Source organism: Scyliorhinus torazame, chromosome 18 (assembly GCF_047496885.1).
Source record: "Scyliorhinus torazame isolate Kashiwa2021f chromosome 18, sScyTor2.1, whole genome shotgun sequence".
Taxonomy (NCBI): Eukaryota; Metazoa; Chordata; class Chondrichthyes; order Carcharhiniformes; family Scyliorhinidae; genus Scyliorhinus; species Scyliorhinus torazame.
In genome coordinates this window covers 121086528-121101342 of record NC_092724.1, presented here as the reverse complement: position 1 = coordinate 121101342, position 14815 = coordinate 121086528, and the positions used below count along the sequence as shown (strand labels likewise).

At 48.5% G+C, this 14815-nt stretch overlaps 1 protein-coding gene across 1 annotated transcript in view; it reads left to right on the top strand.

Moving 5' to 3' along the window:
* Window positions 1–14815, top strand: part of pik3r5 (phosphoinositide-3-kinase, regulatory subunit 5) — a 139100-nt gene that overhangs the window by 84216 nt on the left and 40069 nt on the right. Inside the window, exon 8 of the mRNA XM_072483263.1 lies at window positions 1827–1980. Within this exon, the coding sequence (XP_072339364.1) occupies window positions 1827–1980 (154 nt within the window). The remainder of the gene's footprint in view (window positions 1–1826; window positions 1981–14815) is intronic.

Below are 14815 nucleotides of genomic sequence, written 5' to 3'. Positions count from 1 at the left end.
ATACATAAACATAGACAGCGGGTGAAGTATACGGTATGCGGTATAACTGTAAAGAAGATGCGTAGAAAGATCAGTTCAGTCTATTAGGTCAGTTCAGACTCTAAAAGGGTCATTCAGGAATCTGGTAACCACCGAGAAGAAGGTGTTTTTGAATCTATTGGAGCGTGTTCTCAAACTTTTGTATCTTCTGCCCGATGGAAGAGGGTAGAAGAGAGAATAGCCCCGTTGGGAGGGGTCTTTGATTATGCTGCCTGCTTTCCCAAGAGGTGTAGGCAGAGTCATTTGGGTGGGAGCTGGGCTCGAGTCATGGAGATTCTACTCGGCTTCTCTTTGTAACCTGTTCTATTGTTTAAGCCTTGCCACAACCGACAAGCGTTTGTGTTGTTAGCCTGGGACTCTAGTTTGGTCTGGTATTTTCTCTTGGCGCCTTTAATGGCTTTCTGGACGTTGTACTTAGATTTTTTGTATAGGACAGAGTCACCCGTCTTGAATGCCTCAGACCTGGGCTTCAGAAGGGAATGGATCTTCTGGTTTATCCAGGGTTTGCGGTTGGGGAACGCATGTACTACCTTCTTTGGCACGCAGTCTCCGATACACTTACTTCTTTTTTTATAAATTTAGAGTACCCAATTTTATTTTTCAATTAAGGGACAATTTAGCATGGCAAATCCACCTAACCTGCATATCTTTGGGTTTATGGGGGTGAATCCCATGCAGACACGGGGAAAATGTGCAAACTCCACACGGACAGTGACCCGAGGCTGGGACCGAACTCGGGTCCTCGGCGGTGCTAACCACTGTGCTACCGTGTCGCACTCCGATACACTTACTGACGAAGTCTGTGGCATACCCGCCTAGCTTGGCCGCCGGGTTCTTGAATGTGGACCAGGCCTCTGGTTAGGGGGGGCTATCCAGGGAGACCTGAATGGTGGGTCAGAGCAGGACCCGAAGTGAGAGAAAGAGGGCTCAGTGTGTGAGAGTGGAGGGGGAGTGTGTATGAGAGAGGAGGGTTAGTGTGGATAGAGTGTTTGTGAGGGGGGCGTGTCTATGAAGGGGGGTGTTGGGAGGGGTGGTGAACGTGTGAGGGGGTAAGAGATGGGGTGAGTTTGAGTGAGAGCGGAACATGTGTGTGTGCGAGAGCGAGGTGTGCATGAGAGAGAGAGCGAGGGAGGGAGACGTGTGTGTATGTGAAAGAGAGGGAGGGGTATATTTGAATGAAGAAAATGTGTGTGAGAGAGAGAGAGTTATGCGAGAGAGGGAGACGTGTGTGTTTGTATGAGGGAGAGAGAGATGCATGTGTCCAATATGTTTTCCAGCATCACTCCTCCTATTAAAAATGACAAAAGGTAAGACTTCATTATTTTTTGATGAGAACTTTTTAGATTACCCTATCCTAAAATGGGTACAACTTCCAGAGATTAATATTAAGGGCCAAGGGAAGGTGGCTTGGCCAGAGCTTAATATGAGGGGATCATGTAGCTGGTGAATGTATTTGTGACTGTGCATGAGATTCCTAATATATGTATAGATATCTCTAGAAAAGACTTGTTTACATTTTCTCCCTGTGTTCACAAAGATTTTGGGTTCAAAAATGCTGAGAATATTTGGCGTTCCCTGATGCACTTGGGAGGTGACTCAGGGTTCCATGGCTTGAAAAGTTTGGGAAACTCTGCAGGAGATGACCAGTTAATCTGATTTGCTGATGAATAAACGTTCACCCAAACAGAAAGATGATTAATTTAATTATGGTTGTAAATTCCATTGTTGCTGAAAATTACTGTTTTAGAAAATGGAATTCTGCATAAACCTGTTCTGCTTTTCTTTAGTCCAAATCTGCGGACGAACTCCTGGACATTTTCTCAAATTGTTCTGACGTTATGGAGATTGCAGCCACCATGAAGGATTCTGCCCAAGCCAGAGAACATTTAGTGAACAAATTAGAGGAGATAAAAGAAAGATTTGGATTCCTCCCAAAAACAGGTATTATTTGTTGGATGGTTACAAAGAATTATTTGTGTTTGATGCTCCAAACCCATTCTAAAGAAACCCAGTGAGTGCTAATGAACACTGTGAAGGACTAACAGAGATCAGTATCTGAAAGGAAAAGCGATTCTGTTGAATGTCACCAAGAGTTTCTGATTGGCTTTACCTACCATGTGCATTAGTTTTTTAAAAATAAAATGGAGTGAAAACAACAGGTCAGAAAATCATGCAAGGTTCAAGCATTAAACTGTCCTTCTCCCTTCAGGGGCAGATGGATCTGAGTTGTTCTTTGCTGTGTTTTTTTACAAACATGGTGTACTTCTTGTTGTATCCCTGTAAAATCTCAGATACTTCGATCAGTGCATTAATCAAAAGTTTATCTAGGTGCCCTTATTTGCCAGATGAACAAAGGACAAAACAGGTTCACGGTTTAACACAATTTTATTCTCAATTCTGTCACTCAACAAAGTATGACTCAGGGTGGTTAGCACTGCCACCTCATGGTGCCGAGGACCTGGGTTCGATTCCGACCACGGATCCCTGTCTGTGTGGAGTTTGCACCTTCTCCCTGTGTCTGCGTGGGTCTCACCTCCACAACCCAAAGATGCGCCGGGTAGGTGGATTGATCACACTAAATTGCCCCTTAATTGGAAAAATACAAACACAGAACTATGACTCAGCCTCACAGCTGAGTTCCAGGTATTATCCATACTTAGTGAAGGAGGGCTGGGCTACGATCACTCGATGTGGATATCTTCCCTGGGCTTTGAAACCCAGGGTTCCCTCCTTCTTGCAATGGTTGGGCCTGGGGGACTCCCAGGTTATCGCTGAGGATCTGTTCCAATGTTCCTTTATACTAGTCTGCTAGCATTGAGTAATAGATACACGCCCACAACTGGCCATTGTCCCATCCAGATCCCAACTCATTAATGGGAAAACAGGATATTCCTGTTCATCCAGGATTATTTCATATATAAAGTTGGAAGAAAAAAAAAGAAGTTTTTTCCCAATTAAGGGACAATTTAGCGTGGCCAATTCACCCACCCCGCACATCTTTTTGGGTGGATGATTCAGTCAAGACCCATGGTCCTCTGAAACGGCCCCGTCTGACCAGCTACCAGCCCATTATGGAGTCTGATGGCTTCATTCATCTGTTCTTCGTCCTGCTGCAAAGTTGATCACCTGTGTCTGGAAATTCGTTACAAATTCCTATCATGGTCTTGTTCTTTTGCGTAAACGGGAGTGGGTAATCACAAAGCAATAATGAGTTATGTGTTCAGCTGAGTGCTCTTGCAGATGGCCAGCATCAATTCAGTCAGGGCCTCATGTGGAAGTTTCTGTTCCTGGCCTATGTGTATCTACTCAGCCTGTTTTCAGTACCACATTTTTTTTGAATTCTCCACGTTCGTGCGGGCACTCATTCAACTTGTGCTGATAAATAATGATAATGAAAACAGTTAAAGACTAAAATTTAAATGTTTATGTGATTTAATTTTTAAAATAAATGAAATTTGTGAACTTTCTAACTATTACTGAATTACCAGGATCAGTGACCAGTCTTCCAATTCTCCTCATGCGTTTCTTTTTTTATCATCTTTCTGCTGGTCTTTATTGCAGGTTTCAATCACCAATTTCAGTATTTATGTGGTGAAAATAACTATTGGTATTTCTGAATTATATTTATATATGTTTTTCTCTAGTCGGCTCTAGTGGAGTTAGAATCAATGTAATGTAATGTTCACATGAGTGTATCTTTAGTCTTTCTTACGTCATCTGTTTGGCATCACAATTGATTCTGGTGAAATGAAGATTGTCATTTGGTAGTACAGAACTTGAGTATTGCTAAAAAAAAGAGACATCTGTTGAAGCTTTTCATCTTGCCCACATCAGGGCAGATTCACAAGAATAACCCATCTCAAAGGGAAGCACGAGGTCCACGCATTGCACCTTTTTCAATTAAACAAAAGCGTGGAGGGACAGCCATTCCCTAGTCATTGCCCAGAGGAATCAGTGTCATCCTGCCTCGTTTGAATTTAAATAAAGGTTTGGCAGTTAACTATTCCCTGGTGTATTCTGCATGGCAATACCTCGATCAGAGTCCACTTACCAACCAATCAGCACCCCTTTCTCATGAAGTGTGAATTGTTGTTCCCGTTGAGATTTGTATCCTGATGAGTGCAAGACAGAAATCTTCGACAGCCTGTCTCTTTTTTTCAGTAATACTCAACAACAAGATTGCTCAGATGAAAATGATAACTGGGGGCAAATGTCAAGTGTGACTTTATTCAGGGCAGCACGGTGGCGCAGTGGTAGCACTGCAGTCTCACGACGCCGAGGTCCCAGGTTGGATCCCGGCTCTGGGTCACTGTCCGTGTGGGGTTTGCACATTCTCCCCGTGTTTGCGTGGGTTTCGCCCCCACAACTCAAAGATGTGCAAGGTAGGTGGATTGAACATGCTAAATTGCCCCTTAATTGGAAAAATGAATTGGGTATTCTAAATTTATATTTTTAAAAAGTGTGACTTTATTCAGATTTGATTCCTTGACCAGCGCTGGGTTAGGTACGCTCAGCCACTAGATGGTGTGGACACAGGTCCTGCATTTGGTTTCAGTGATCCCAGGACTCAGGAAGGAAAGCCAGAATTCCCAACCCTGATCCATGATGTGTTAGGCAGGTCGGTTCGGTGTGGACTGCACTTGATGCAGCGATGCGAGAAACAGACAAGAACAAGAACAAAGAACAAAGAAATGTACAGCACAGGAACAGGCCCTTCGGCCCTCCAAGCCCGTGCCGACCATGCTGCCCGATTAAACTACAATCTTCTACACTTCCTGGGTCCATATCCCTCTATTCCCATCCTATTCATGTATTTGTCAAGATGCCCCTTAAATGTCACTATCGTCCCTGCTTCCACCACCTCCTCCGGTAGCGAGTTCCAGGCACCCACTGCCCTCTGCGTAAAAAACTTGCCTCGTACATCTACTCTAAACCTTGCCCCTCTCACCTTAAACCTATGCCCCCTAGTAATTGACCCCTCTACCCTGGGGAAAAGCCTCTGATTATCCACTCTGTCTATGCCCCTCATAATTTTGTAGACCTCTATCAGGTCTCCCCTCAACCTCCTTCGTTCCAGTGAGAACAAACCGAGTTTATTCAACCGCTCCTCATAGCTAATGCCCTCCATACCAGGCAACATTCTGGTAAATCTCTTCTGCACCCTCTCTAAAGCCTCCACATCCTTCTGGTAGTGTGGCGACCAGAATTGAACACTATACTCCAAGTGTGGCCTAACTAAGGTTCTATACAGCTGCAACATGACTTGCCAATTCTTATACTCAATGCCCCGGCCAATGAAGGCAAGCATGCCGTATGCCTTCTTGACTACCTTCTCCACCTGTGTTGCCCCTTTCAATGATCTGTGGACCTGTACTCCTAGATCTCGTTGACTTTCAATACTCTTGAGGGTTCTACCATTCACTGTATATTCCCTACCTGCATTAGACCTTCCAAAATGCATTACCTCACATTTGTCCCAATTAAACTCCATCTGCCATCTCTCCGCCCAAGTCTCCAAACAATCTAAATCCTGCTGTATCCTCTGACAGTCCTCATCGCTATCCGCAATTCCACCAACCTTTGTGTCGTCTGCAAACTTACTAAAAAGACCAGTTACATTTTCCTCCAAATCATTTATATATACTACAAAGAGCAAAAGTCCCAGCACTGATCCCTGTGGAACACCACTGGTCACAGCCCTCCAATTAGAAAAGCATCCTTCCATTGCTACTTTCTGCCTTCTATGACCTAGCCAGTTCTGTATCCACCTGGCCAGCTCACCCCTGATCCCGTGTGACTTCACCTTTTGTACTAGTCTACCATGAGGGACCTTGTCAAAGGCCTTACTGAAGTCCATATAGACAACATCCACTGCCCTACCTGCATCAATCATCTTAGTGACCTCCTCGAAAAACTCTATCAAGTTAGTGAGACACGACCTCCCCTTCACAAAACCATGCTGCCTCTCACTAATACGTCCATTTGCTTCCAAATGGGAGTAGATCCTGTCTCGAAGAATTCTCTCCAGTAATTTCCCTACCACTGAAGTAAGGCTCACCAGCCTGTAGTTCCCTGGATTATCCTCAAACACTGTAGAATATCCAACACGGTTTTATTGAACGATAGAACTAACTTACATATTCAACTGTGGGTCGACACTATACTGAACTGAGAGAAATAGTGCGATCTTCCTGGCATCCGATACTGCTTCGAGGTCGGAGGCCTCGATGTACCAGAGGAACCTTTACTTGAAGAGCTTCCAATTTGCGCCGAGGTTGACAGAGATGCGGAGCTGCGGAGGAGGCTGGATGTTTTCCATGTCACCGGATGGCTGCTTGCTGGTCAATGCTGATTCACTCTTGGTAGGTCCGTCAATTTTCAGTATCACTCCGTGGTACCATGATGTGTTAGGCAGGTCGGTTCGGTGTGGACTGCACTTGATGCAGCGATGCGAGAAACAGACCTCTAACACTGTAGAAGATCCAACACGGTTTTATTGAACGATAGAACTAACATACATATTTAACTGGGTCGACACTATACTGAACTGACTGGAGACCTTGTACTAGCCTGACCAGACTTACTAGCTACCGCATGGTGTTTGCACTGTGCTAGCTCGTGGACTCTGACTGTCTCAGTGGCTGGGTCCAGAGGGAGCAGGAAACCTCGTGCCCTCTGGCTTTATAGTGGTGGTGTCCTGTCTGGTGAGTGGCTGCACTGTGCTGTGTGCTTACTGGTCATCCTGTATGTCAATCACTGCCTGTCTGCACATCATTATATACATGCGTGGATATTATGACATCTGCCCCCCTTTTTTTTCTAAAATAAATACTAAGGTGTGGATGCTTTAAAATATATATATACATTTGTGCCTGACTATATACAGAAAGATGTCTAAACAAACATATATACATAGGAAGGTTGTGTTAGTGCAGATAAATGGCAAATGAAGCGATATTTACAGAGGTCCAATTGGTGAAGTCACAAAAATGTACAGAAGCTCAGTCTATAGATTTAGTCTTTGTAGTGGCCGATGAATTCTTGTTGATCGCCGAAGAGGCGGATCAGGAGCTGCCTGCGCTTGGAGAGGCGGGATCGCTGGCATCGCGGTGGCCGCGTGGATCGGCAGGATTGCTGGTAGATCGGTGACCTCGTGGTAGGGTACGTCCGGAGGAGGCATCGTAGGTGGCGGGGCACGTCGGTCAGGTAGCGGGCGTGGAACTCTTCGCTGTGCCCATCTGTTGCGCCGTAGCAGGGAGCCGTCAGCCATGTGGGCAAGGAATATCTGGGGGCCACTTGTTTGAGCACAACAGCTGTGGCTGACCAGCCGCCATCAGGCAACTGTACGTGAACATGATCAGTTGGGGCCAGCTCGGGCAGGTCCGTGGCATGGGCATCGTACGTGGCTTTCTGTTGGGCCCGTGACTGTTGCATTTTCTGTAGGACTGTGAGGTGGTCAAGGTCGGGAACGTGGATGGCTGGAACTGTGGTCCTCAGAGTGCGATTCATGAGCATCTGGGCTGGAGAAAATCCAGTGGACAGTGGGGTCGCCCTGTATGCCAGCATCATTAAAATGGGAGCCTGAATCTGCAGCTTTGCACAGCAGCCGCTTTACAATGTGGACCCCTTTTTCGGCCTTCCCGTTTGACTGTGGGTAGTGGGGACTGGAGGTAACGTGACGGAAGTTGTAGGACTGTGCGAAGTCAGACCATTCCTGGCTGTAAAAGCAAGGACCACTGTCGCTCATTACCGTGAGCGGTATCCCATGCCTGGCGAACATTTCTTTGCAGGCTTTGATTACCGCCTTCGACGTGAGGTCGGACAGTTTCACTACTTCTGGATAACTCGAAAAGTAGTCGACCAGGAGTACGTAGTCACGCCTCTTGGCGTGGAAAAGGTCTACACCGACTTTGGACCACGGAGAGGTCACTATCTCGTGCTGCTGCAACGTTTCTTTGGGTTGAGCTGGCTGAAACTTCTGACAGGTAGGGCAGTTGAGGACTGTGTCGGCAATGTCCTGGCTGATGCCCGGCCAATAGACCGCCTCCCGAGCTCTGCGTCGGCATTTCTCGACCCCAAGGTGACCCTTATGGAGTTGGCCCAGCACCATAGCACACATACTCTGAGGAATTACGATCCTGTTGAGTTTCAGAGGATTTCCTCCACCACTGTCAGGTTGTCTTTTACGTAATAGAAGTGGGGACATTGTCCCTTCTGCCAGCCATTGCTGAGGTGCTGCATCACGCGCTGCAGCAGAGGATCCTTGGCTGTCTCCTCACAAACTTGGACCACCCGTTTGTTGGAGGCCGGAAGGTTCGAGGCACACAACTGCACTTGGGCTTCTATGTGGCAGATGAAGTCACTTTGTTCATGTGGTGTGGTAATGGACCTGGACAGGGCATCTGCAACGATCAGCTCTTTACCTGGCGTGTAGACCAGTTCGAAGTCATAGCGGCGTAGCTTTAGAAGAATACGCTGTAACCGAGGTGTCATGTCATTTAAATCCTTCTGGTTATGTGGACTAGAGGCCTGTTGTCAGTCTCTACCGTGAATTTCGGCAGGCCATAAACATAGTCGTGGACTATCCCTGTTAGGTGGCCCAGACACTCCTTCTCAATCTGAGCGTACCGTTGTTCAGTGGGCGTCATGGCCCTGGAGGCATACGCCACTGGAGTCCAGGACGTGGAGTCATCCCGCTGAAGGAGCACCGCCCCAATGGCGTCCTGGCTTGCATCAGTTGATATCTTGGTTTCCTTGGCTGGGTCGAAGAATGCTAGGACCGGGGCTGTCGTGAGTTTTGCTTTCAGCTCGCGCCATTCCTCTTCATGCGTGGGCAGCCACTGGAATTCCGTCGACTTCTTGACGAGGTGGCAGAGGGCCGTGGTGTGGGATGTCACATTGGGAATGAATTTCCCGAGGAAGTTGACCATTCCGAGAAAGCGGAGGACCGCCTTTTTGTCCTCCGGGGTCTTCATGGCGTTGATCGCCGAGACCTTGTCGGCATCTGGCCGCACGCACTGCTGCGAGATGTGGTCACCTAGGAATTTGATCTCCGATTGACCAAATGAGCACTTGGCCCTGTTGAGCTGAAGATCATGTTCATGGATTCTTTGGAATACCAGCTTGAGGCGAGCGATGTGTTCCTGGGGCGTTGTGGACCAGATAATGACATCGTCAACGTACACTCGCACCCCCGCAATGCCCTCCATCATCTGTTCCATGATGCAGTGAAATACTTCGGAGGCAGATATGATGTTAAAAGGCATCCGGTTGTAGCAGTAACGACCAAACGGGGTGTTGAACGTGCACAGCTTGCGACTGGACGCATCCAGTCGTATTTGCCAAAAACCCTTGGAGGTGTCGAGCTTAGTAAAGAATTTGGCATGAGCCATCTCACTGGTCAACTCTTCTCGTTTTGGTAGCGGGTAATGATCCCTCATGATGTTGCGGTTTAGATCCTTAGGGTCAATGCAAATGCAAAGCTCCCCTGACGGCTTCTTGTCGCAGACCATGGAGCTGACCCAGTCTGTGGGCTCTGTAACCTTTGATATGATGCCCTGGTCTTGGAGGTCCTGTAATTGCTTCTTCAGACGATCCTTGAGGGGCGCCGGCACCCGGTGAGGTGCATGAATTACAGGGGTGGCGTTCAGCTTGAGCGGGATTTTGTATCGGTATGGGAGCGTGCCCATTCCGTCGAACACGCTGTGGTACTGCATGATGATGTCATCTATGTCAGCTTGCAAGTTTCCATCGGGCGAGGCTGTCGCCGGTGATGATGACATGGTGTGGACACGTTGAACAAGGTTCAGGAGCTTGCAGGCACGAGCACAGAGCAGAGATGTTCTGTCAGGCCCGCCAATTTCAAACCGCAGCGTCGCCTTGATCGCCTTATTGGATACCCCCAGTTGACACGAGCCACTGGCAGCTATGGCATTCTCCATTTTTGACGAGGTGGCAGAGGGCCGTGGTGTGGGATGTCACATTGGGAATGAATTTCCCGAGGAAGTTGACCATTCCGAGAAAGCGGAGGACCGCCTTTTTGTCCTCCGGGGTCTTCATGGCATTGATCGCCGAGACCTTGTCGGCATCTGGCCATATGCCCTGCTGCGAGATGTGGTCACCTAGGAATTAGATCTCCCATTGACCAAATGAGCACTTGGCCCTATTGAGCTGAAGATCATGTTCATGGATTTTTTGGAATACCTTTTTGTGGCGAGCGATGGCAGCTATGGCAGCTACTCCATTGTAGTCAAGGAGCTGGCAGGCCGGTGGAAGAATGCTTGGTTTGGCATGGATGGTGTCGAGGTCGGATATCGAGATGAGGTTCGCCAATGCGCCGGTGTCCAGTCTGAACCGGATGCGGGCCTTGTTCACTGTGAGGACAGCAGACCACTCGTCGTCGGGATCCACACTGAGGATCGAGAGGCGTTTCGCCGTTGTGGTGGAAGGCAGCGCATGTGTAGTTATGATGCCCACCCGGTATGGGGACTTGAAGCACTCTGCATCAGGGTCTGTTGGGCTGTCGGGATCGTAATCTGGCATGCCTTGTTGTATTGAGCGGACACTTCTGCGCCGCAGCTGGGATCGCTGGCTGCTGAGCGGTGGAGCAGATCTGCAAAGGGCTGCGTAGTGGCCAAGCTTGCCACACTGTAGACACCGGCGTCCTTTTGCCGGACATTGCCGCTTTAAATGGGTGGAGCCACAATTCGGACACGTCATGACGCCGACGTCAACGCGTTCCGTGCGCCATCGCGCATGCACAGTGCGGTCGGTCGACGTACACACCTGCGCAGTCGGGTTGTCGAGCTCATCGTCCACTCGGATGTGGCGCACATGCGCAGGGACCCGGGAAAAGTGTGCGAAACGGCCACTCTCCTCGATGCTCACGCCCTGCATTTGTGCAATGGCCTGCACCCATTCTGCTTCATGGGAGGCCAGCTTCGCAGTTTCTCCCCCCTGATGTGGGAGTAACGATTCTTAGCATGCTCATGGACAACGCACGTCTCGATAGCGACAGAGAGGGTCAACTGTTTGACTTTCAGGAGCTGCTGCCAAAGGGAGTTGGAGTGGACCCCGAAAACGATCTGATCCCGGATCATGGAATCAGCCGTCGAGTCATAATTACATGACTGCGCTAGGATGCGGAGATGGGTGACGGAGGACTGAAAAGGTTCATCCTTACCCTGAAGCCTCTGCTGGAAAACGTACCGTTCAAAGCTCTCATTCACCTCAATGTCGCAGTGGCTGTCAAACTTCAGCAGGACTGTTTTGAATTTTGTTTAGTCTTCGCCGTCAGCGAACGTGAGGGAGTTGTAGATGTGGATGCCGTGGTCCCCCACAGTGGAGAGAAAAAGCGCGATCTTCCTGGCATCCGATGCTGCTTCGAGGTCGGAGGCCTCGAAGTACCAGAGGAACTTTTGCTTGAAGAGCTTCCAATTTGCGCCGAGGTTGCCGGAGCTGCGGAGGAGGCTGGATGTTTTCCATGTCACCGGATGGCTGCTTGCTGGTCAATGCTGATTCACTCTTGGTAGGTCCGTCAATTTTCAGTATCACTCCGTGGTACCATGATGTGTTAGACAGGTAGGTTCGGTGTGGACTGCACTTGATGCAGCGATGCGAGAAACAGACCTCTAACACGGTTTTATTGAACGATAGAACTAACATACATATTTAACTGTGGGTCGACACTGTACTGAACTGACTGGAGACCTTGTACTAGCCGACCAGACTTACTAGCTAGCATGGTGTTTGCACTTGCTAGCTCGTGGACTCTAACTGTCTCAGTGGCTGGGTCCAGAGAGAGCGGGAAACCTAGTGCCCTCTGGCTTTATAGTGGTGGTGTCCTGTCTGGTGATTGGCTGCACTGTGCTGTGTGCTTACTGATCATCCTGTGTGTCAATCACTGCCTGTCTGCACTTCATTATATACATGCGTGGATATTATGAGAATCCAAATTTGGAAAATACTGGTGTGCACGATCGCTGAGAATACGGCCAAGTTTGGCCGTGATGTCGCACCCTATTGAATAGTTTGCTAACACTAGATTCAACCATGAAGAATTGACACTTGTGTAGGGTAGACAACTGGCAGCTGTGGACCCAGCACAGACAGGGGTTGGAAGGAGCTTAAAATTCTTGCTTCAAAAGTGGAATGGTAATGCAGCCCCTGGGATTGTGAAAAGGCAAGCTTTATTTTTAATTGTAGATTTAAATTGAACACGTTTAGATTATGAATTGCACCAGTTCATCTTATGTCAGTTTTTTTCTTTGTTGGAGACAATTTCACTTTACGCAGAGATGCTGTTTTTCTGACTCACTGCCAATTGTTAGTTTGACTGATGAGCAAAAGATGCCATTCTACACCCACTTACTTACCCCCGCACTTAATTTGTGTGGATTTGATAAACTAGATTTTCCTGCACTCAGCAATAACAAATAGGATTGAGACTTGCATGAACAAATGTTATCATTATTTGAAAATCTCTGTAGTTTAAAAACAAATCATAAACTTAGAATGACTCTATGAAAGGTTGGTAATTGAGTGTTTCACACGATCATTAACAAGTCCTTCATCTATTTTAATGGAATGGTTAACACTTATTTTTACCTGACGAATAGGGACCAATGTTATTACCCTTGAGTAGCCACTAGAGGACGCTGGGGTGCAATGTCGCTGATTTTCACCATTCTATAGCTGGGGAGCAGTCTCTGTTGTCTCAAGAATTCAAAACTAGTTGCAATAGGGTTAAAGTGCCTGAAATTGGGGGTGCAATCTACCGGCTACATTGTGCCCCAATGGGAGCGCCACATGGCTGGTAGATGCCGGGGGAGACCTCCCCAGGATCAAACCAGGTCCCACGAGGTGCTGCGATCAAGATACCGTTCACAATGAGCAGGACCAAGCTTCGCACGCCTAAGTAGGTTTTAAACCTATTTAGGCGGGATTTCCCATGGTCCATCGGGCTCCTGGCATCTCACGGCCTCCCTGTGGAATCTCCAGCCAGGCGCTGTTCAGTACTGGTCCACACAAACGTGGACTAAGTGGAACAGTACGGGGGGGGGCCCGCGAGCCATCAGAGGTCCTTAAGTGGCCAAGGACAATGCAGGGTGGCCCCCTGGTCCTCCCCCTTGAACATAACCACATTGGCATTGCTAGGCTTGTACCTTGGCACTGCCAAGTCACCTGGGTGGCACTGCAAGATCAGCAGAGCAGTGCCAGGTTGACAGTGCCAGGTACCCGAGTGTTAGAGTGGCACTGGCAAGGGTCAGGGCCTGAGGGGGGCTATGCTCATGAATGGAGTGTAGGGGGAAGGGTATGAAGGGTGGGAAAGTGCAGGGTGGGTATGAAGGGGCCTCTGGAAGGCTGGAGGTGGGAGAAGAGTGGAGGTCCTGGAAGGTGGGGCCCAAAAGGGAGCATAGGAAGGCCTGAAAAGGGGGGCACTCAGTGACTCCATAGCGGGTTGCCATCATTTGAGCATTGTGGAGTAGTGCCATGTGTGCGGGGGGCAACATTGCCAGTGAGTTGGAGGTGCGGGGGACCCTCAAGCCCATTTGGAGATCAGGGCACCCTTTTAAAATGGTGGCCCGATCTCTGAGGAGCCGGTCTGGCGCCAGCTCCCCAGTGATGAGAATAATTCTAAGTGTGGGCTAGACCAGTGGGAAACTCTCCAGGGCCCAGAAAAGTGACAAAGTGTGGTTAGATAACGGTGACAACTCACTAACAGAGCCAGAGAGAAACTCCCAGCAAATTCTGTCTGAAATGACACTTGGAAACCTTTTCATTAGATCGTGCCCCGAGTGTGCAATCCCAATGTAGACTGGGTAGCTGAGGGTGAGAGTTGGGTGCCACCTTCACTGATCAAGACTGAAGCGATTTTGACTGGCATTGAGACCCACAGATATGGCTGGCATTGGCAGAGGCAGCCTGCTAATGCTCTGTTCAGACAGGAGATGCACCCCTGGCCTGTCTGACTCCATACAAATGAAAACAATATTCCACAAAGATTTGAACCCCTCCTTCTCAATGTCCTCTTCTCATGAGTTCGAAGTACTGGTCGAATCCAGTGCATGTTCTGACTAATCTAACCGGATGCAGGTCGGACCTGACTGTAGGCACCTCATTTCAATATTAAAATGAAATATTTGCCTATGTTGTGGAGTTGCCAAGGCCTCTTTAAAAGAAAGGGCACACAGCTGCAGATCAGGTTCCGGTCTCTGCTAAATTGGTTATTGTGTCCGCAACAAGAAGTTGCGACAGAGTTGAATTTATGTCGCAGTGAGCAACAACAACATGTATGAGATTCTTGGTGGAATCTTACAGCAGCTACTAGGGGACTGAAGTGAGAGGGACACCTGTTGGAGGCAGGAAGGCAGGCATACACTATCACCTGACGGCCAGCCAATTAGTTATGGAAAGTCGAGGGGCTCAGCCAATTGTGGGGGGTGGGGTTGGGGGGGGCTTGCAGGAAGTTACCACATCTGCTGCCGGGTCAAAGGTCCGGTTGCCATATTTAAAAGGCACCCAGACAGGCATGCACATTCTGAAAGTCAACAGTATTAGTCTGCCTGTCTGAGAGGAGGATTTTGAATTGGGACTGCTGCCACCCTCTGCTCAACCTATGGATCTCCATCACCTGCTGTCACGCCATTCAAAGGTGGCAGAGCACAGAGAACGTGTGGCCCCATGGTTTAGTGATGTTGGTTGTCCTCCAGGCCAGCTGGAAACTCTGTGCAACTTCCCTCCAGGTGTCTCTTCTCCTCCTGAAGTCAGGCAAGTG